At 37.2% G+C, this 23,564-nt stretch overlaps 1 protein-coding gene across 1 annotated transcript in view; it reads left to right on the top strand.

The window, feature by feature from the left end:
* LOC126267603 (nuclear hormone receptor FTZ-F1) overlaps positions 1 to 18,721 on the top strand; it is a 199,427-nt gene extending 180,706 nt beyond the window's left edge. Inside the window, exons 5-8 of the mRNA XM_049972907.1 lie at positions 3,992 to 4,250; positions 8,280 to 8,380; positions 10,172 to 10,378; positions 15,413 to 18,721. Of these exons, the coding sequence (XP_049828864.1) occupies positions 3,992 to 4,250; positions 8,280 to 8,380; positions 10,172 to 10,318 (507 nt within the window). The 3' untranslated portion in view covers positions 10,319 to 10,378; positions 15,413 to 18,721. The remainder of the gene's footprint in view (positions 1 to 3,991; positions 4,251 to 8,279; positions 8,381 to 10,171; positions 10,379 to 15,412) is intronic.
* Positions 18,722 to 23,564: the final 4,843 nt, after the last annotated feature.

Raw genomic sequence — 23,564 nt, 5'->3', positions numbered from 1 at the left:
TCAGGGACCTTAGGCCACCGCCTCGCCTCTCCTTGCCGGCCAAGTAGGCTCAGCGAAAATTTCATCCACCACCAGGACCCGAACTGGCTTACCTCCGAGTAGAGCGCCTCCGCCCATGCCACAATTAAAGTGAATATTCCCCGTGGTTGACAACGTCAGTCTAGTAGCGACCCTCAGTCTAATGTGTTGAAAGTCTCTCTGACGTTCTCGTGCTCATTCAGAATGCCGAATCAGGCAGCTCTTCCCTGAAACCTCTCTCACTTCTGCATTGCTACAGCTCGGTAATCTACACAGCGTTGTTCAGCACTTATCAAATGATTCGACGAGATGCTCGTAAGCGGTTTCCTTCGTGGTTTATTGCAAATGGCACGGAGTCTGACATCGGCCTTTCGCACAACGAGATTTGATTTCTTCGTTCCATGATGAATCGCTGCGCATGTAATAAACTTTTGTACTGGCAAACGCCGTCACCCTGTTCCCTTGGCAATAGCGTAACGAAGCAATACTGAAATATAGGCGTACATGAAATATCTCGTAAGTTTCTTGTAACACTTTGTTCAATCTCTTTCATGTTGTTTCGTTGCTATGATCTGTTTACCGACTATAGTTTTTTTTTGTGATGCGAGGATTAGAAATAATTTCATCAATATGGATATTGGACGTTTAGGATATCATGAAGTTGTATTTTTGTTTTTTGAAATTTTTTCTCTATTGTTTTTGCTCTATGTAATTGGTACTAAAAAAATACTGTTTCTTCATACGTTAGAGAACAGAATGCTCTGTACAGTCGTAATTAGAAAAGGTTGCGAAATCAACTGTATAAACGTTGTGTGACGTAATGGGTGGTGGTTTCAACTAATAGATCACTTACCCTACAAATGTCGAGTTTAAGTCACGTATGCTTGGACCTCCGCAGTTCGTAAGTACTTGTTAAAGGGCATTTTGATGTACACCGTGAGCTGCAGTTAAAAATATTTAACTGTTAGACCAGTATTCGGGCATATAACAAATCCTGTGACGGTAGTGTCCAAGACGACCAAGAAGTGTGAACGTTTATTGTCTGTCAGCTATAAGATGTACACACGACAACGGCCATACCACAGAAATCCACATCAGCTTTAGCGTCATGAAGATTTCGTTCTTGATACACAGGTTATTCGAATGTTTTTACATGCAGCTCTTATCTGTTAACGAACTAAACTGAGTACGCATTTGATAATGGCGCTATTTTTTTTTTTTCGCCGTTCTAAACAGACGAGATGCTAGGCACCTCTTTAGCAACTGTCGCTGACAAGGAGAGCTTTGGGTTGCACGATTTCCGACAGAAGCGCAGCACCAAGTTCCATCTGCAGGTAGCTCCTTTGAATCCTGAAGATGGCACAAATTTTCGTCGTCTGTTTGATAGGACAGGTGAGTAAGCTATACCGCACGCTGATGTCATGAATTATACACCAGACTTCTTTGCATTGTCTCATGAAGTAAGGTCGTGTGTCACCGTTGGAGATCAGACCATCGGCTGGTGCCTTGATGGTTAGCGACAAACTTACTGCTGTCCGAGAGAAGTTCGCTTGCACCAACTTTTAGTCCCTCGCTTCCATTCGTATCCATAATGATCCGCAATAAAACAAGAGGAAGACAACTTAGCGTAATACTAGATTTCACAAGCGCTCACCACTCCAAGATGCACGCTGCACTGCGAGAGCAGTGTGAGACTAAGTTACGTATGTACTGCTCCACAAGCACTCGTGAATAGAGTTTAAACGTTCAGCTTTGAACTGATGAAGGTACTACATAAGTAGAAGGTAGTAGCGTTAACTGACGTATGTGTTTCCTCGAGGTCTTTTTTTACTAAAGCGACAAATGTGGTAGATGTAGCCACAGTAAAGGGTTTGCAGTGCAAACTGTCCGGTCCAAGAACCGTGTTTCCTCAAGTATCTTATATCTGGTGTAATATAGTTCGCATTTATATTTTACGCACAAGTCGTCTACGTTTATTATTATGAGTGTATTATGCCTAGAGCAAGCCATAAATTTGCTCCTGCACGATTTAGAACGGTTAACGTTGCCTAGAATATTTTCCTCCAGTACCCGGTAGTTGAGGATTGCGGTGTAGCCACGGTCGAATTTGTGGAGCCGCTTCTTGCTAGGAAGCGCGCGCTACAGGTGTCGTGGGTCAGCTGCGTACACATGGAGCGTCGTTTGGTGCGCTCTGCGCAAGCGCCGGGCCGCTGTGTGCACCTCTATTTGTTACGTAACGTTTAACTGCCTTGTTTTCCACTGTCTAGCGGCGCCCCCTTTCACGGTCGTATCGTCGTTACATTTTCGCCACCTCTACAATCTCTAGCCGACTGTCCCGACGTTATTCAGCCGTTGGTCGGATTACAGGCTTGTTAAAATGGTCACTCCGAAGGCCCCGACTGTCCATTTTCATGCTGTTCTCTACACCGAATGTTACTGTTTGCGGATTCATTTGGCTCCGTTTATCGCACATATTGTCGAGCTTGCAGTACACGTTAAAGTACCTCCCGCTAGCTAAGTTATGCAGGAATTGAAGTAAGGTAATAGGTTTTGTTTGTTCGACGATGTCACCCGTTTTGTCACAAATATTTATTCCTCAGAAGCAGCTCTGGCGTAAAAAGATCTTGGGTGAAAAGGACGATCGTTGTCTATAGAGCGTAATATTTCGGAAATACGCTGTTGCCAGTTTCGTTCGTTCTAGTTGGTGTCATCTCGCTCTGTTGCTCGAATGATGTTCTCATTAGACACGATAGCCTGGTCGCCCACTCCAGAGTTCTCGAATGGGAAGGAGTAGGAACGATACCTAATAACTTAAAAGTTATTATGTAATGCGGCAAGTTACGTTATACTGTCAAAGCGAGAAATTAAGATCATAATTAAAAATAATTTAAATCTAAGATTAAAGGAGAAACGAAAGTTGATGGTGGATGGTGTTGTTAACTGAAGTTTCTTTTTTTATTTATTCAACGGTAATAATTAGAAAAAAGACTGCTTATAAGTCTTCCACAACCAATTCATTTCGGCCTTTGTATTTTGAGCCAGAAGTAACAATGTGCATCTCTAATAAGGAGAATAGATAAAATATCAACGAATAAAATGAGAAGCTGTTGCTTGTAAGAGTAGTCCGTATGTATACTGAAGAGGTGAGACTGTAGACGTTTCATAAATTACGAAAAACAGATATCGTTGTCATTTCTGTTATAATATAACAGCCGATTTTATAGAGCAGTAAAAGTATTGAGCTGTGTGGAGCTCACTCAGCTACTTTCGATCTGGAGTCGGAGGATTCCGGAGTAGCCTACAGAAATTACACTACCTTTTCTGTACCATCAACAGTGAGGGCGGAGAACTCAGCTACTTTCGATCTGGAGTCGGAGGATTCCGGAGTAGCCTACAGAAATTACACTACCTTTTCTGTACCATCAACAGTGAGGGCGGAGAACACTGTCTCTGTCAGCTGTGCCCTGCATCTTGCATAGATTGGTTTGCAATTCTGAGAGCAATTGATGCTGCAAAATTTGCAGCAACAGTGGTTTAACTTAATAATTCTTTCTCTCCTTTGATTTTAATGGTAATTACTATGACTTGAATTTGCTCAAATAAATGATATAGACTTACTGAGGCTGGATTAGGCTCTTCCTCAGATGATACTGCAGGCGACAAAAACAGCCGCTCTGTCGTTACTTTGTGGAAAGGGAAGAGACTGAACAGCCTAAATTAAAAGCAGCTTAAAAATTACCCCCTGGACGCCAAGTAACTATAAATATTTGAGAATTCATTTGGCCACTTATAAATTCGTGTTCAACCATCAAGGCTAGGTGAAGGAGTTCACTGTTGTATCTGGATGCTTTGCACTAAAAGGAGAACATACAAATTAAAGCTGACTACTGGGCATTCCATGAGCTCATTATTATTATTATTATTATTATTATTATTATTATTATTATTATTATTATTATTGTCGTTGTTGTAGGTGGATGACCAGATGAAACTGCTGCAGCACAGCTGGTCAGACATGCTGGTGCTGGACCACATGCATCAACGCATGCACAATAACCTGCCGGACGAGACGACGCTGCCCAACGGGCAGAAGTTCGACCTACTCTGCCTCGGCCTGCTGGGTGTGCCTACTCTAGCCGATCACTTCAATGACCTCACTGCCAAGCTGCAGGACCTCAAATTTGACCTCAGCGATTACATTTGTGTCAAGTTCCTGCTGCTCCTCAATCCTGGTAAACAACTTCCTGTTTTTACATTGCTCTTTTCTCTCGATGAATACCTATCATTTACTTTACTATTTGTCAAAAGCATAACATTAATGGAATTTACTTTAAATCACCATGATGAGACATGCTTTCAGTTGTCCCAGAATATTGTATGAGTGAAGAGCCTCACTCCTCCTCACCCATTAGAAATTATTTTTGATACACTACAGAATGTGAGAAAATATTGTTACATCTGTAAAAGCCAGGTTTCCCTTTTTCTGTAAAGTAACTCTGTAGTTCCTTGCCTTTGTTACAACATTCATAATGAATTGGAGAAGATTAAGTGAAGCTGCCAGAGAATAAAGGTGAGTTGCCAGAGAACGGCTGTGGAACTCAGGAGATCCAACTGGACAACTGATTTCTAATGTGATGACTTCCATTAACTGTTTATTAAGACAGTATGAATGTACTTTTTGTGTAAATAATTTTGTTGGACTTTTATCTTTGCCATGTTGCTCCAGAATTAACGATGCAATCAGCCATTAAAATTTTTCGTTATCTTTACTCCTAAAATGATTCAAAATTCCTTTCTAATGAAATTTTATGGGCAGTTAGAATTAATTCTATCATTGTCAGCGTGTTTTGTGTGTCAAAAACTCAAACTGAATGCAATTCAGATTCCTTGTTAAATAATGGATCCCACTATAACTGACTGGATAGGTCAGAGGAAGACAGTGCCTACTAAAGCACTGTGGTGTTCAAACTGACATGTGGCTGAACATAGCTTCAATTTTAAAAAGATTTGTGAAGATTAAAGATAAACAATAATTATGATTCATTTCATAACACCAGTTCTTGCAGCCAGATAAGGATAGAGTGCTATGTAAAAAGTAGTTCAAGTTTCGCTTTTAATAGTTTCAATTGTTCTGAATGTAAAGCATATTTTGGTTGTTGCATTTATAAAATAATTTGGGAATTGCTCAGAGCAACTGATTTTATTTCATTCATGTAGACATTTCAGTATTAATTGTGTGCTATGGGAAGGTATAGAATATACTTATTTTCTTGGGTGTTGTGCAACATAATTCTGTCCCACATAACATTTCTTTGCATGGAAAATGGATTTTTCAAAAATCTGTTTCTAAAATACATTGTTACTAATTTTGTAAGTTGCTCTATGGCAAGTGTAGGGAAACAGAAATAAATTTTAAGTTTTTTAATCGGTCAGGTTAAATTATCTCAGGTAACAAGATGTAGAGTTAATTGAAACATCAGTTAAAATATACAACATTGTACTGAATGCCAAAAAATCTTTTTTTGCCATGAATATACATATTTATCTAAATGGATAAATGAAATTATTGTGCTTTCCTGAAAAATATTCAATAGAATGATGCAAAAGCTGAAACTAGTGACATGCAAACTTGCTGTAAATTTAAATGGCTTCTTCATGATTCCGGGGTGGTTATAATTTCTGAACTTAGGCAAAACAAAATCTTTTTCATTACAATCAAAAATACAACACCAATCAATTTATATTGATGTGTTTGAGATACTTTCACAAATTTTGGAGTCAGGTTCCTTATTTCTAAACAAGAGGAAAGTGTGTATAAACATATGTCTAAAAATGGTTCATTTGATAGTTGTTAATGAAAGGTTACACTTTACGTGATTGGAGCTCAACGTCCCCCCTCCCTCCCCCCCCCCCCCCCCCCTCCCCCGGTAGCTGAATGGTCTGTGTAATGGATTGTCAATCCTCTGGGCTTGGGTTTGATTTCCAGCTGGGTCAGGGAATTTTCTCCGCATCCTCATCAACTGCAGGTCGCCCAAGTGGATCAAATTGAAAGACTGGCACCCGGCGAACGGTCTGCCCAATGGGGCCCTAGCCATATGATTAAATAAAATTGGAGCTCATCAACAAATAAACACATAACAAATGTTCGAAATCTCCTCCTCGTGCTTCTAAGTATGCATGCACTCATCGAATCATAGACTGTCACACCATTTCAAATAATCCCGACACTTTCATATGTTTCCACCGCCCTCCAAGACATGCTGATGAAGAGTTTCTGTATCTGGATGGTCTGCTGGACAGAGAAATTGCTTAAGGTGCCTTCGGAGATAATAATACAAAGGGTTGAGATCAAGGAAACATGAAGAGCATGGAAAGCATGGAACTGTTCCTCTTCTATCTATTCATCTATCATGGAAGATACTAGCCAGTGCATCCTGAACACAGAGACTGAAATGTGCTGAAGGTCCTTCATACATAAACCATGTGTTTCTTCGTATTTGAGGGGCACATCTTCTAGTAGACCTTGGCTAGTGTTCTGAATAAAGTCTCTGTAGACAGCAACTGTAATACATTCTGGAATAATGTGTGGTCCTGCTGGACAATCACCTACAGTTCCAACCCTCACATCAAACAGACACTGAAATCTAGCCTGTACTGCAACACAAGGATTGCAATTTGCCCTTATGAGCTGCTGGTAGAAATTTTTGTTTCCATCACTTCCATTCATTGCCTCATCTGTAAACAAAACTGAAGAAGTAAATTTTTTTCAGAAGTTCTCCCCTGCTGGGTGACAAGCAGACATAAGGCCCTGCACACATTGAAGATGATACAGATATACAAACTGTTCATGAATTGTCATTTATGTTTAACTTGGAGATGCACCACATGACAGGGCCACTTGTCATGCACTGATACCTGGCTCTTCTGTGACAGCTTTTAGAATGTGCTGTTTTTGATTGGTTATAAAAGCAGTGTGTGGTCTTCCTCAGTCAACAGTCTGTGGTGCTACAGATCCTGTCTCGGCAATGTGACAATACACAGCACAGTCATCAAAGATTGGATGACTCAGCTGTCTTCAGTCTGGAAATCCCATCTGATACAGCTCTACAGCCTCGAAGCACTTTCAGTTAAGCTACTACCTGTAGTACATGAACACAATGGACACAGTGAAGACTGATGAAAGTAAAGAAGTCTCAGTGGCAGAACAACACCATGTAGGATACAATGAGTCAAATGGGCACATAAATAAGTGAAGTTGTTGGGTTATACTTGGAAAGCAGTACAACATAAACTTTTATTGATAGTTTGGAAACAGAGGGTTTTTAGATAAATGTTTTTACTTGTTTTGGTCAAGGAACCTGTCTTTGAAGTATTTTTGAAACACCTCATACATGCTAAGAAGTATTTTGGGTTTTCTGTCATGTTCAGTTTATGTAATGTATTTATATCTTCATCAGCACCGTATTCTTCCTGACTGCAGTTTAAATGTCATTGCCACCTTTTACTGTGTAACTTGTAGCTCCTTTTTCACATTTATATGTATAGCACACATGTAAGTTTCACTAGTGCAACACAGTATCTGCCATGAGGCCTCCTTGTGATTTGTTTTCTGAAAGGGGCAAATATTAATTATTAGCTGTGAGATTCTACAGCGACTGTGTATACAGACATTTCACTATCTGGTGATACTGGAGCAATGTTGGACAATTGAGTATGATTGGTGAAGTTTATGGAATAAAGTTTATGGAAAATCTTTAGCAACACCAGTGATTTTCATACTCTAGGTAGTACTTTACGTTAAAAAATGCAAAATAGCTACAGATTTTTATGTGTTATTGAATATTTAGGGGCACTATTGCACTAACTGACATGAAAGCCTTCATTCTCGGTATTAGAGACCTGATCATATTGTTTTACTGAATGAAACCTCAGATAGGAAGTTAAGTGTAATGAGACGTTCTTCTTACTGTATGTGTTGTGTAATATCATGTAAGAAAATGATACTAGCTTCATTGTTGACAAATACAGTGCACTGTCTCTGTTAGGAACAAGTTTAGAAAAAATAATTATTATCTTGGACTGTGAGTGGTCGTATGTGATAATGAACTAAAAAAAAAGTTATGAAATTTCTGTGGCACTGCATAAAAAAAGTTTGTGGCGATTTCTTACATATTCTGCGCTTTGTGCACCTTAGATTCTTAATGAAAACATAGTTCTGGCACTTCTAACTTGTTTGTAATATTTGTGCTATTTCTATTCAGATGTACGAGGATTGGCTAACAGGAAACACGTCCAAGAAGGCCACGATCAGGTTCAGCAGGCACTACTGGACTACACGCTCACGTGCTACCCTCAGATACAGGTGAGGATAAAGCAATGCACAATCTCTAAGCTAGCAAAAATATTCACAAAAATGTAGCAAGTATTCTCTGGAATTGGAAATAATGGATTTTTTGTTAAGTTACTGCAGCTGCTATTATGGTGTGGATGAAGAAAACTCTGATTATCACTTTGTAACACTCACAAAGATCATTCCTAAAGTTGGACAGGAAGCCATAAAAAATGCAACAGGATTATTTTATTAAAAGGAACATTTCACTGTGAAGAATATTAAATTAAATAATGGGGTTATTTGAAGCAGAACCTTTAAGAAGGAATTTGAGGCACAAGATGGAGATACACAATACAGTCAATAATAAGACTGGTATGCTCTGTTTTAAAAGGCAAGAGCATTGGCTTTAAGTACAAACCAATAAGATGCTTAAGTGTAACATCTAACTTTAAATATCTCCACATCAAATTACATCCATAGAACATTGATCGTTTACACACTTAAGAAGATGTTACTGTCTGTGTAGTTATTTCCATTGCAGATTTCAAATTTAAATCTTTGAAGAGTTGCATTATTCAATGTCAGTGTGGAGCTACAGACTGGCTGACATATTGTGCTGAGCTTAGCAGGATGCAGCTGGAGAGCCATCTAGCTTGTTTGCACTCCTTCAGCATAAGGGCCATTCTCATTTATTCCCTCATGGACCAGCTGGTGTAGCAGTCTGCTTAGCTGCAAGCTCACATCTGTCAAATATTGGAAACCTTCTCTTCAGTACAAATTGATTTATGACAACTTACACAGTGTTAATACTACATTTCAGTGAAATGAAGAGTGAAACTTTCAGGGTGTATATATTATTAATAGCTAAATTACTAATTTTTCTCTCAGAAGGCATTACTCAGTGCTGTATTATTGTCAGACTGAAACAGAAATGATATTTTAAAATCATAATTTTTTTAAAATCTTGAATACTCCTAGCTAATATCAAAATCATTCATTAGAATGTAAATGCACATGTCAGCAAACAGCAATATGTGCAGTCAAACGTTTCCATTTGATAATAGAATCTTAAAATTCATTCTCGAATGTTTTGTTAGGATTCACATTTAAGGAAGACAGTTCGGTTTAAAAGTGAAATGGTGAGTGTAGAAACAGTAGTTATGTTAACAAATTGAGATCTTTTTAAGAGTTTAGTAGTCACCAAGTAATAAATTTTTCATGAGGCAGCAATTCACTCAGAATACACATTTTTCCTACTACTCAAATTAAATGTGATGATCATCACTGTTGCCTGCCAACAGACAATGTCTCATTGGAAACTGGAAACATATCCATTATTATAACCTTCTGTGACACATAATGTGAAATAGATGCAGAAATCAAGGCACCTGAAAAGAAATTAATGAATTATAAAAATTTATGAATAGCCAAAATGGAAATAGAAGAAGTACTTATCAGGCCCCAACAACTGTTAACTCCGGAACACAAGCCAGTAGAAACTTGATATTCTCATATAACAATGCTAATGAAGGAGATGTACTGATGAGAAAGAAGAGAATATTCTGATTTATCACAGTGGGTTAGAATGTGAAGACAGGTCTTTTCATTTACTACGCCCTCCCACAATCTCATGTTTATTCTTTTCTGTATCCAGAAGAGAACCTATAATTATGTGAATGTGATATTTATATTAGTAGTTAATTCACATCTGAAATTGTTCTAACACTGGTTTTTGTAATAAGTTAGTAGGAGACATAAAAACTATAACACTTCTGAACAGTAGAACTGATCAGTAATTTCACATGTGTCATGTTATTACAGGATAAGTTTTCCAAGCTGTTGCTAGTGATGCCCGAGATCCATCAGATGGCAAGTCGTGGTGAAGACCACTTGTACCAAAAACACAGAAGTGGTGGTGCTCCAACGCAGACTCTGTTGATGGAAATGTTGCACGCCAAGCGTAAATAGCATCATCAGTCACCGCTTCAGCGGACAGCAGCTGTGCGACAAATGCCTCATGCTCTCCCAGTAAGTAAACAGGAAATGTACTGCTTTATGATGACAGTTTCACTGCCATTTTGTTTGTCGTAGTTTGGGAAAAATATTTATGAGTTTTGGGGGAGTGGTGATATAACTATCACTATGTTGCAGAAAAACAAATGTATGCAGTAGATCTGAAGTCTTGACAACAGAGAGGGGAAAGATATTCTTAGACATGAAAGTTTTGGTTCTCTTGCCTGCATATACGTGTCAATTAGTTTAAATGATACCATAATTAGTCAGTACACATTTACTTAATTTAACCATGTATCTTGCACAGAATTTTGAGTAGCAATCTTCCCACTCTCCCAATTTTATTTTGTACTGGTACATTGATCTTTTTCAGTATTGATTGATTTTGCATGTTGGTTCACTTTTTTCTGCAAACAACAATGGTAGCATCATTAAAAATATTGATCATGTGTAAAATATTATATTTAAAAAAAATCATTTGTCTCTATGTACAATGATTCACTAGATGTTGTCTATATGTACCATTATTGTATCCCAAAGTTGTTTCCATTAGTTAATCATGAACATTTTGCCACTGTGTTCTCTAAAGTATGTTTTTCATTGGCAAGCTATTCATTTTGAGTTTTTTTATTCCTAAAAAAGCTTCCATTAATTATGGGGTCTTTTTCTCGTCTATTCTGTGTCCTGCTGGAAGAGTTTTTATTGGCAGGTCAGACTTGTGCTATAGACAGGAAACTGAAATTTCTCGTTACATCAGACTTCCTGCTTTAAGGAAACATTTCTTTATTGCTAATTTACTTTGATAACTTCAATTTTTTTCTCTGTTGTGTTTCATTTTACATTCAAACTGTTAGAATGTCAAATTATTCATATTTTTATATGATGATACAGTTACTACTAATAATTTATATTCTTTGTTGTTTTTAATAATTTTTCTTTACACAAAATAGGCTTATTTTCTATCTGTTGATCATTGTTTTCATTTCAAAATTACCAGTTTTGGAAATGTTTCCCATCTTCAGATCTGTTAACAGATAAAAATGAATTACAGGTGGGTTCTAATACTGTGCTTTCAATACAGTATTACTTACTTAATTACTCCTTGGCACTACAGCACATGTAGGGCCTTGGCCTCCTAGTCAGTCTCCTCCTACTCTTCTCTGCTGGCCACCTTAGCTCTCCATCTTCTAACTTCCATTCTTCTCAAGTCCTCCTCCACATTGTTTCGCCATCTGGTCCTTGGTCTACTGCTTATTTGGCATCACCTGGTTTTCCTTTGAGACGTTATTGACTGTGCTGCTCTCCACCATTCTTTCTACATGTCCCAACCAACGTAGTCTATTACTCTTTATTTCTGTCACAGTATCTCATTTGTTGTACAACTCTCTGATCTCCTTATTATTTCTGATTTGTCAAAACCCCCTGTCATTCACTGGCCTGAAGATTTTCCTAAGTATCTTCCTTTCTCATCTCTGCAACAACTCCTCATCGTTTTCCGTCATTGTCCAAGCCTTTGAACTGTACATCACCACAGGTCTCTCTACTGTATGATACACTGTCAGATTGAGATTCCTACTAAGTCTTCTTGTTTTAAATACCTTAATCACTGTGAAGTAGCTCCTGTTACCAGCTGTAATCCTTGCATGTTTTTCTCCTCTCATATCATTAATCTCAGTTACCAGTGATCCAAGATATTTAAAGCTCTCACAGCGTTCAAATTTTTTCCCCTTTCAAAGTGATGCTTCTTTCTCATTCACTATACTTTTTCCGAGATGTTGACATATACTTCTACTGATTGTCAGCCCCATCTCCACTCCATATCTATTTAATTTTTCAAGCTTTTCTTCAAAGTCCTGTTTCCTCCTGGATAACAAATCAATATCATCTGCATATGCAAGAACTTGTCACTCTATTAAACAGTGTCCCGCCAGGGTTGCCGTTTTGTGTCTTTTGCATTACCCTTTGCAAGGCTACATTAAGACTAGTGGAGAGCACACAACCCTGTTGCAAACCATGGTTAACTTCAGATGCCTTTGATAAACTGCCCGCAACCTAACTTCTTCTCAGTCATTTGGACCAGTCTTATTAGTTTGTTGGGTGCTCCTGTGTCTCGCATTGCCTTCCAGAGTTGACCCTTTTGATAATATCATAAGCTTGTTTGAAATCAATGAACAGCTGGTGGAAATTGATGCTATACTCGTAACCTTTTTCAAGGATCTGCCTGATCGTAAAAATCTGATATGTAGAGGAGCAGTTAGTTTTGAAACCACACTAGTAGTCTCATAGATACTGTTCTACATATATACTGAGTCAACTTGCCTTGATTTTTCCTGATACTTTATATACCATCCTGAGCAGTGCCATTCCTCTATAATCTGCACAATCAGCTTTGTCATGTTTCTTACATAGAGGGCAGAGTATAGCTGTATTCCACTGTTCTGGCATATTTTCTCTCCACCATATTTCCACTATAATCTCATGCAAAACCTTATTAGTTTTTCTCCATCATATTTTATCATTTTTGCTTTAGTATTGTTTTCTCCCAGAGCTCTACTGTTTTTAAGAGTCTCGATACTAGCTTTAACTTCTTCCAGGGTAGGTTCCTCGACAGTATCCTGGTACTCTTTTCTGTTTACTTCCTGCTACACCTGATCTACCATAGCAACATTCTCCTTCATTTTCTGATTCTGTATTTTTGTGATCCCATCTGGGGAGCACCATGTAACTTTCCTTATATCCATCCTTTGCATCCAGGTGGCTGTAATAATCATGTTAATGCCCATGGCAAAATAATTATTCTGATACCATTGTCATTAGAAGCTTCATACAGACGATCCTTATCAGCTGCTTTCCTACATGCAATTTCTCTTCCTACTAGAGCATTAAAGACCCACATAACCACCTTAATATCATGCTTTACCACCCTTGCTATCTACTGTCCCAGTTGCTCATAGAATATATCTTTTTCCACCAGCTGTGCACCTTCTGTTGGAGCATAAGTACGTATGAAGGGTATACTGAAGTCGACTTTCCTTCATATATGCAGATTTTTTCGCTGACAGGCTTAAATTTCGATATGGCAGTCTCATAGCATTATCAACCAGAAAACCTGAGCCTTCATATCCTCTGCCTCCACAGCTGTACAACAGTGTGTGTGTCCCAGATGCTAATATTCCACGTCCTTTCCATTTCACCTCTTGTATTGTGGCCAGCATCTCATTATATTTCTTCATTTCCTTTTTCAGATTCCATAGTCCTCCAGTCTTGTTCAGTGTTCTCACATTCCATGTTGCTAAATACCAAGTCATATGCCATTTCCATTGCCAAGGTTGTTTATCTGTTACATCCATGTGGCTTCACTTGTCCTTTGGTTCCATAATGAGCTCTTTTTCCAGGATAGGGTTGTTAGCCCCGTGCCCATCCCTTTTCCTTTATCCAGGCTTGGAATTGGCACTGAGATTTCGATGGTATCTCCCAATGGCAGAGTACAATACAGTATTAATTAATCATAAAATACAAAATCTGTATAATGTACCATATCTCATAGTTATAGGGTAACCTGTCTTAATGAAACTATCAGTTCACTGTTATGTGTGTTAAAACCACACTTACATGACAGTGAGCTATAGTTGTGTTAAGACAGGTTGTCATGTCATTTTGATATGTGGTATGTTGTTACAACTTTTGCGTTAGTTGTAGTACATTCCTTTAGATTTATAATGTTGTAATTTATTTGTAATAAATAATTTTACAACTGTAGAGGAAGGATTTTATCATTGATGATGAGTAACAGTTGTGTAAGTCCCATGAAGAGAAACATGTGTATTTTAGTTTTATTGTTTAGTGGCTCTGAAGATGGATGATGATGCCCAAAATTGTCAATTTTGAAATAAGAACAATGATAGACAGGCAGAATAAAACCAGTTCTGTCTAAATAAGGACTGTGATTGCTCCTTGTGACAAATATGTCCAGTTTTGATAATTTTTTCTTTATTTTCTATTATCCTTGAGTAATATTTTACACTGAATATAAAATTTATTTTCATTTATTTAAATGTGTAGTGCATGGATATTATCAATATCTTGGATGAGCACTGTTACAATTTCTTCTATTGGGTATCTTTCAGTACTGAACTCCTTTAGCATTTCTCATTGCTGTATCAGTGTAAGAGTTCTTCAGTAGGTACAATAAACTGTGGTTTTGTTGTATCACCTATTTGCAGTTTTGGCATATTGGCGTCTTGGTTTCACACTTCCCAAGAGATTAACTGATGTATTAATGTTATTGGTAAATACCTAGCTTCATATCAGTTTAACTCTCATCAGACATCTATCATTTTTGTGGTCCTACTTCTTTCAGACATGAAAACACATGACCTTCAGTTTTACAAAAAGACAAATTAAAACAATTATACTGTGTCTGTTATGTTTAATTTCTTATAGGAGATGTTTAAGGGTTCACACTCCCATCTTCAGATGGTCCAGTGGTTTATGTGTCTGTTTATTTTTCTGGATGTAGCTAGTTGTCTGCCTTATATTCCACTTTGCTACAAATTTTTTATTCTTTGTCAGTTATCATAATATGGCACTGAACTGATAAGTGGTAAATTATTACAAAACTACTTAAAAGAAGTTCCAACAATAGCCACCTACAGGCCATTATATACACCCTTTTGTATCAGTGAATACCACACATAAACACACAATAAAAACAGACCATACTACATTCCTTATGTACTGATCATACGAAGCTCAAGTTTTTCTACACTCATCCAATAATATCAGCAGTCAGTGTTTAAATAGACTACAATGTTTTGGTATAAATCTTTTTAGTAAAATTACAAGTTTCAAAAAGCAATAATTAAGTTTTCATTAAATTTATTTATAATTAGAGAAGTGTAATTCCAGTAATTAACATTCTTGTGCCATATGTAACCCATCTTCTGTTAAACTATTACTTTCTGTTGTGTGTCAGAAGCTATTAAAGGACTCAGAGCTGTCACAATGATGATGACATGCAGTCTTATGTTTATTGGTCTTCTGTTTCAGGAGTCCTAAATGGTCAGAGTGTCCACATTATTCACCCACTGAAGCCGCCAGCTCTGATGAAATCCTGCCGAACTGCCTGCAATTTCCCACTGCCGGTTACCTGTGAAATTATTATACTATATGTTTTAAAACATGTATATTTTCATTTCCATATGAAATCTTTTCAAATTTAGGTATCAGTGACTTGCATTTTCTGCAAGAAAAGCTTAAATTATAAAGTGCAGAACAAACTGGTGATCAGTGTGAAGTAAATGTGCATGTTGAAAGGCTTGTGGAAATGAATCAGGCAGCAGTAGCATTTTAATGTTGTTGTATTAAGCCGTGTGTTCTGTGAATATATTCAAGACAGTAAATGAGTTCGCAAGGCCAGTAGATTATTGCTTTACAAGAATGGACAAATGTATTGGGGCTTTATGCCAGGTGGATGGACAACAAGTTCCTGCTGTCGATTTTGGTGCACCATTCATGATTTGCGACCACCAGTCATTTTTTGCAATTAACACGTGTTACTGGGCTGCGTGATAATGGCCACAGTGTTGCTGAATGGTGTGCCTGGCTTGAGATGGGCATTATGTTTGTTATTGAATAAAACTGTTATGTTGGTAACAGATCTAAGCAAATCGTAGCGGATATATTTTATGTGTGGTGAATTTATAGTTCAAAGTGCAATAACATAACAATTGTAATGAGAGTCCTTGGTGGAAGATTGAGGGATATGCATCAGCTGAAGGTAAGGCTTTATTCTCTAATTTTATATTTAAAAAAGAAACACAAATTTTTGACAAATAATTATTGTACAATTGTCATAAGCACAGTGAAATCTAGTAGGTCATATTTTAATAGTCTTGTTGACTTTTTTAATAAAGTACATTTGCCTTTAAAAAGTACAAAGTCAGAAACTAAAGAGAATGTCAGACACTGTGTTAAGAAGCTAAGTTGACTCAGGATTTGTAATGTGCTGTAGTTGAGATGCTAACCCTCTGCTGGAGACAAGACCCCAGAGAGACTGACTGCAGGTGGCTTCAGTGTTTGCTGTGAGTGAGGCACTTCACTGTGTGTTGAGTTATTGCATTTTTAGAGATATGTCTTTATTTTTATCAATAAAAACTGATGCTTCTTCATCCTGATTGTGACCACAGTATCCTTGCTCATTACCGTTTTTTATTTGTGGCATGTTTTATAATTTTTGTGCATTCTGACATTCCAGATAAAAAGCGCACTGCTTTGTTCTGGAAGGGATATGAGGGCATCGTCAACCGTACTGTAGTTTTAGCTGTTGTGACCAGTAGCCAAACTGCTAGCACGGTAAGGGCTTTGGTTCTTGTCATACTGCAGAGTAATTTGATTTTGTAGTAAACCTCGGTCTTTTAGCAGTGCTCAGTTTTACTTTCATTGCATTCTTGCAAGTTTAGGCCATAAGCTGGATATAACAATGATTTCAACATTCCACTTCACCAGACTTCTTAAATTTTTGGGTTTCTGTATAAGTGCAGCACCTTTGTCACAGTATGCAGCACACATTTGCTGGCAGAGTGCTAGATTTAACTAATGATTCCCAAAACTCTGTTCTGTTTTCATTTATTTAACATTTCTCTGCTCAAGATGAGTTCAGGTGGTGGACTAACTGTGACACTACTTTAGTTTATTATTTGTGTAGCAGTAATTTGTTATTAATTTAAAAGCAAAGAGCAAGGCTGCCGTGGTCAGTGTGTTATGTGTAAGCTCGTTAACATGTGTAAAATACTAGTTGTTATGAAAAGATTATATATATATATATATATAAATATATATTATAAATATTAAACATTGTTACTGTGAACTTATGTGAAGTGCAAGTTTCGTGTTGGTAACACTTGTCTCTGGTATCTCCACAGATACATGCAGTAGTTACCTAGCCCTTCATACCATGCTTGAGATACAGTTTTGCCAACCAATATTTGTTATTATTTCTCCGTTATGTCACTCTTCTATTTCTGCTATTCCAAAAACATATCTTATTCTCAAGAATGACATATTCTTGTGATGTTTTATGATGAGACAACTTATTTGTTTTTTGACCAGTTGTTGTAGAACCATAATGGTTATCGTTTTAATAATTTTCCTGTTTTATTCCTGTACATGAGCAGAGGCCTGTAAATCATTTGTGGTACTGTGTTGTCGATTAATTCGTATGTACTACAGTAGAGATTATGATATCACTACTTTAGTATGGCAAACTGTTGTATGTGATCATGTCTCCTTTCATGCACAGGAAAAGAAATTCAGGATATGTTGAACATCAAAATATGTTGCATAGTGTACCATTTTTAAACTACAGGCAAGGATCTAGTCTTTTTATAGGCATCCCTTGCAGTGTCCAGACTTCAGGTACTGCCACAGGTTGTGGCAAGAAAATTGTTGAATGTGTAATTATTTCAAGAACAATTTTATACAGAATTTTATTTGTTATATTGATGGAAAAGTGTATCTGAGAAAATTGTCAGTTGGTATTTTACTGTTAACTGCTCTTATGTTTTATGATGATGATAAAAATTTTATATTTTCTCTTTGCAATGTGGCAAGTGTTATAAAATTTAAGCCATTGTTATTGATATTGTTATCATGGAATATACAAAGAGATGTTGCTTGTTTTAAAGTGGTAACTCGGAGCATTGCAGTAGTTGATTTTTGATCATTTATGTGAAGGTCCTGTATTAGAGAACAACTAGTAACCTATTTTAATTTAATTTTGTATCACTTTAAGGGAAAGATATTTCCACGTGACTTCCTTTTCTTTATCTGAATATTGTTAAAATAAGATTTTTTTCACCACTTCTGTTTCTGTAACTGATGGAGAAAGTTTTGTTACCTCAGACTTTTGCCCACATTGTTAAGTCACCATGCCTGATGTGTGTGTGTACATATATACATATATATATATATAAAAATGGACCTGTCTGTAATGCTATTGTTTGTACAAAAAAATTATGTGCTGTGTCCGTTGTACGGATGTTATTAACATTTTAATGAGTATTGTTCAAGAACAGATGGTTTGCTTCAAAGAAGATTAATCTCTGTCTCTTAATATAGTTTTATTTTTGTAGACTCTTGGATCGTGTTACTAGTTACCATATGAAATTTTAATTTCTTAAGTGATAAACTATAATTTGTACAGAAAGTTATGTATGATGGACTTCATTTTAGGTGATATTTTTGACAGAACTTCTGTTGAATCGAGCCATCTGCTAGACCAATGTTCCCCTACCACAGTGTGTCTGTGAAAGGTAGGCAAACAGGATGTAGAATAAAATCCCTACCATTTTCAGTAAACGTGTCATTTTATTTTTATTTGTTAGTATAATGTACTCCTTATGCCTTAATAATCCCATTGAAGAACATGCTCTTTTGATTTTCCGATGAAAACAATTGTCAAGTTAACGGAACGAGTATTTTGGTTGTTGGGTAAGCTTTTAAAACTTCGTGTGAAGGTCTTCATAATATATATTAAATTAAAACACTACATGCTGAAACTTTCGGAAGAAACTGCAGTTTTTCAACTAAATAAGTGAACTTTCTTTCCAACATATTCTTGAAAATTCAGACATTTGTTATGTCATGGGATAAATCTTTTTATGGTTATTTTACAGTCTTCTGCTAAAGAACCACTGAGTAGAATACTGAGTGTTACTTTCAGTTGTTGATGCTGAACCTGTTACAACAGCTGTCATATTTTATCAATAACTGCAAAATGTCAACAAGCCACAGACCACCACACCTAACCTGAAGTGCCTGGCTCCAAGTTTCTTTGGAGTTTGACAATATGCATTGTCATTCACAGTGACTGGCATAAAGTCAGTAAAGAGAAATAATTTTTGTCCATACTATCATTACCATCAGTTACTGAGACAATTCTTCTGTCTTAAACTAATATGTTAGTCCTCTTCTGATTGATGCTATGAAACGTTAGTGTTGAGATTGGTTCCTTTATTGATGTAACACAAGAAACATTCTTGACCAGACCCTGCACTTATTGTTTCCTCCATTTGTAAATGTGGATTGCAGCCACTGTGCAAATATCTTCATGTGATGATTTGTAATAAATTATTTAATAATGGCGACATATATATGTGATTTTCTTCCTTCAATCTTTCAGTGTGATACACTGATCATTTACCAGGCATTTTCAACCAAATTTAACAGTTCATGAATGGTAACTGATGGGCATCTGGTTCATTTGTTGTCATCAACTTACTTTCTGGTGCAGTTGTAGAAGCTGTCAAACAGTTCTTGAACCAATAATGTCATCTATGTGAACTACTTTGATTTAGGTGTGAATATGTACAAGGTATCACATGTCTTGCATTCAGAAATCAGCTGCTCTCACTCTATTTGAAATAATATTTTGACTTTTTGATGAGGAAAAAGAAAGTCAGAATTTCATTGAATCAAGATAATGGCGTAACAAATTCTTAGAGACAGATGGCCGATATATGACAGAGTCAGATTTCTGCACTAGCTATTGAAGCTAGTGCACATGCAGATGAGCATTATTTTGCAGCTGTACCACAAACTTAGCAACTGAGGGAAATGCCATTTCAGAAGAAAAGATATACACGTTTTACACTAAATTATAAGGTATCACATAGGAATCCACTTCTCTTATTATCAGTCATAGAAAACTTACAAGGTGGCAAGAGGTAAGTCAATCGCAATCATACCATGTAGGAAATATGGAAATTTCTCCATTAGGGGAAATACAGCTCTAGGACAAAATGAATCATATTCAGAACCCCTTGAAGTTAGTATACCATAGCTGTTTAAACAGTTACCATTGACAATATTGTGAAGCAACTGAGAAAAAGTAGTTGACCATATTCTCCCTCTCCCCCTCTCCCTCTCGCTCTCTCCCCCTCTCCCCCTCTCCCCCTTTTTAAATGCCACACATTGAAATACTGCAGTTGACTGCATACTCTGTGCCACAACATTTGTGCCAAACAAGCATGCTTCCATATTTGAGATCTTCACATTAATGTTATTTCATATTGGCTGGACTAATTAAGAGGTGTGTTTACACTGTAACAGTAATGTAGTCTGAGTAGTATATGGTGATAATCCACCTAGTTTCAAGAAGGAAAAAAAACAGGTTTTAACATCCCATAAACAACACCATTAAAGGCAGAACACAGTGTTGTATAGGAAAAGATTTGTCAAGGAAATCAGCTGTGGGTTTCTTGATGGAAATATCCCAGTGTTCACTTCAACTGATTTGGAGAAACTGTAGGAAACCTAAATTCCATCTGATATGAATTAGAACTATTTATTTTAATCTTTAAAAATTAATAATTAGAAGAAGTTAGGCGATATGTACCACAAAGATACTACCTATCAGCCATAAAATTTATCGAATCATCATAATAACCATGTAAAAAGAGATATATGGAAACACACAACAATGCAACATAGGTAAAAAATTATATTTATATGAGCCAAGGTATGACATGTTTGCTGTCTCCCGACCATTAATGTATGTTCATCCACTGATTGCCTTACATTGTGCTTGTCTGTTCTTGGCTTTCTTCTCCCTTTTACTTTAATTCTGGTCACATGTTAGTTTTGTGCTGTCAGAAACAAGATGATTGGACATTAGGATTATTTAACTACTACAGAATGGAGAATTTTTTTCTGTGGTTGTAACTGAAAAATGCATATGACATTATCTAGTCTGATTAAAGAAAATGACAGGATACACAGGATGTTTCTGTGATTATGATACAAACTTTCAGGTATAATGGAGAAGGGTAAATGTGTCAGTCTGAGATAAGGGAAATGATTGAGTCAAAAGTTATAAGTGAAAATCATTCTGATACCACTGACAGTGGAATACATGTACTGCTGTTGTTGTTGCTAAGATTGTAGGGGAGGCAACTTTCAGAGATGGTAGTCTTAAAAAAATCCTAGTAAACAAGGGCTCTAAAATACATACCTTAAAAGCTATGAGCATTTGATTGTCTTCAGTCCTATGAAACACATCCCTTCTACTGAGCAAGGCCCATAGCTCATAAGGTATGCATTTTAGAGCTCATATTTACTGAATATTTACTGAATATTTTTTCTTGTTTTGATCCATACTACCACTACCCTACAGTCTTACCAATAACAATCATGGTACACACATTCTACTGTCAGAGGTGTTGCAATGATTTTTGTTGTAACTTTTGACTCGGTCATTTCTGGACTAGTGTCCCATACCTTAAATTTATAAATTTACACATCACCCAACATCCCTCCACAGTAATCAAGAAGTCATTTAATTTCATATATCCTGAAGAGAGACCCTTGATTCAAGAAAATAAACTGGTTAAATAGTCTCACTTATTAAAATGATATCGAAGAATCTGTAGTTGTTCTATTTTTGGCATAGTTGGGACAGAGAAATAAATGTAAGTAGGAAAGAAAGATGATAAGAAGGGTTGCAGTGCCAACTTCTGTCATATGAAACATTGATGCTTCTCCACTCAAATCACTATCAGTTATTTGCCTAGTTTTGTGTGGTGTGGATCTGTACAATCCCTTGCACCTGATGACTCCTACATGGGTCATACCATTGTGATATTATTAGTATGAAAAGTTGTTCCTTGTAAGTTCCAGTTCCTCTGTTTATCTAATCAGTGTAGCAAACTACATAAAATGTTTTTTGTGGTTACTTTTTAAGGTGCTAAGTCAATTGCCTAATTGGTATGTCCTGTTAGACCAGGTGACACACACTTGCAACATGAGTATTTTCATTACAACACATGTATGTCGTTACACACATTCAGAGATAAACAACATGGTGTGTGATCGTAAAGGACAGTGCTGGATAACATGGTTCCTGTGGAAGGAGGGTGTAACGTGGCAGATATTCACAGGTGATTGGTGGCAGTGTGTGGAGAGTGCACATCATCAGAAAATGCTCTTGCAACATGACAACACTCATCCTCATTCAAGTTGGAAAACCATAGCTGCTATTGGTGAAATAAGGTTTCTATGTACTGCTGCACCCACCATATTCTCCTGACTTGGCTTGCCCCCTTCTGATTACCATCAGTTTAGGGCTATGAAGAAAACTCGGGACAGATATCATTTTGCAGACTTCCAGGAACTGTAAGGTGCTTCCCTATGGATGTTGCAACAGGCTCAAGAAATGTGGTTTGAGGAATAGCCTACAGAAGTTCAAGGGGCCTAGGAGAACAGGTGTATGACAGTACCAGGAATCCTGTTTCAGCAACAGCAGTTCGTAATGAGTCAAGCATTGTCATGTTGCAAGAACACTTTTCATGATGGTGCACTCTCTCCACAAACTGCCACCAATCATCTGTGAGTATCCACTGTGTTTACACCCTCTTTTCACAGGAATCATATCATCCAGTGCAGTCCTTGACGAACACACTCCATGTTGTTGGCTTCTGTAATGACAGCAGTTGGGAAATTGGGCTGTACTGTGCAGGCAGGGATTACACTTCGTGATTATCCTTCATCTACGGTTCGATCAAAGTACTGTATATTTGGAACTGTAATGATGAGTCAAATTGTGCACCATAAATGATGGGGAAAAAATAAAATGTAATTAAATAAAGAACACCCCTCACATTTATTTTGTTTTGTTTTCAACTTAGTGTCATTGGTTTAACTGCACAAAACAATTTCATTGATATTTTTTAAATTAAAAATATTAAATTCTTAATTATCTGATATCTGTATTTTTCTATTACTTATTCTTATACACAGTATTAGGAAAAGGGTAGACTGCTACTCACTATAAAGATGACTCATTGAGTTGCAGACAGATTTTAGCTTTTGGCAAAAGCACTCTTCAGAAAAGAAAACACAAATTCGCACAGGCAAGCACACCTTACACACACATCACTGCCATCTCTGGCAAATTGAACCAGATTTCAACTGTCACATCAAATAAAGGCAACAATCCGGTGTGAGGTGGGAAAGGCAGAGGGATAGCAGGGTACAGATTTGGGGTGGGGGGTGGGGAGGGAGAATGCTCTTTGGAAAGGTGTGCAGGGACTAGACAGAGGTATGACAAGACTGCCAGGTGCACCATCAGGAGGCTGTGGGGCAGGAAGGTGGAGGGGGAGGGGGAACGGGACACAGAAAAGGAGAAGAGCAGGGAAGGAGAAAG

The sequence above is a fragment of the Schistocerca gregaria genome, chromosome 1 (assembly GCF_023897955.1).
Source record: "Schistocerca gregaria isolate iqSchGreg1 chromosome 1, iqSchGreg1.2, whole genome shotgun sequence".
NCBI lineage: Eukaryota > Metazoa > Arthropoda > Insecta > Orthoptera > Acrididae > Schistocerca > Schistocerca gregaria.
The sequence above is the reverse complement of the archived record's forward strand: the minus strand, read 5'-3'. Positions and strand labels throughout refer to the sequence as shown.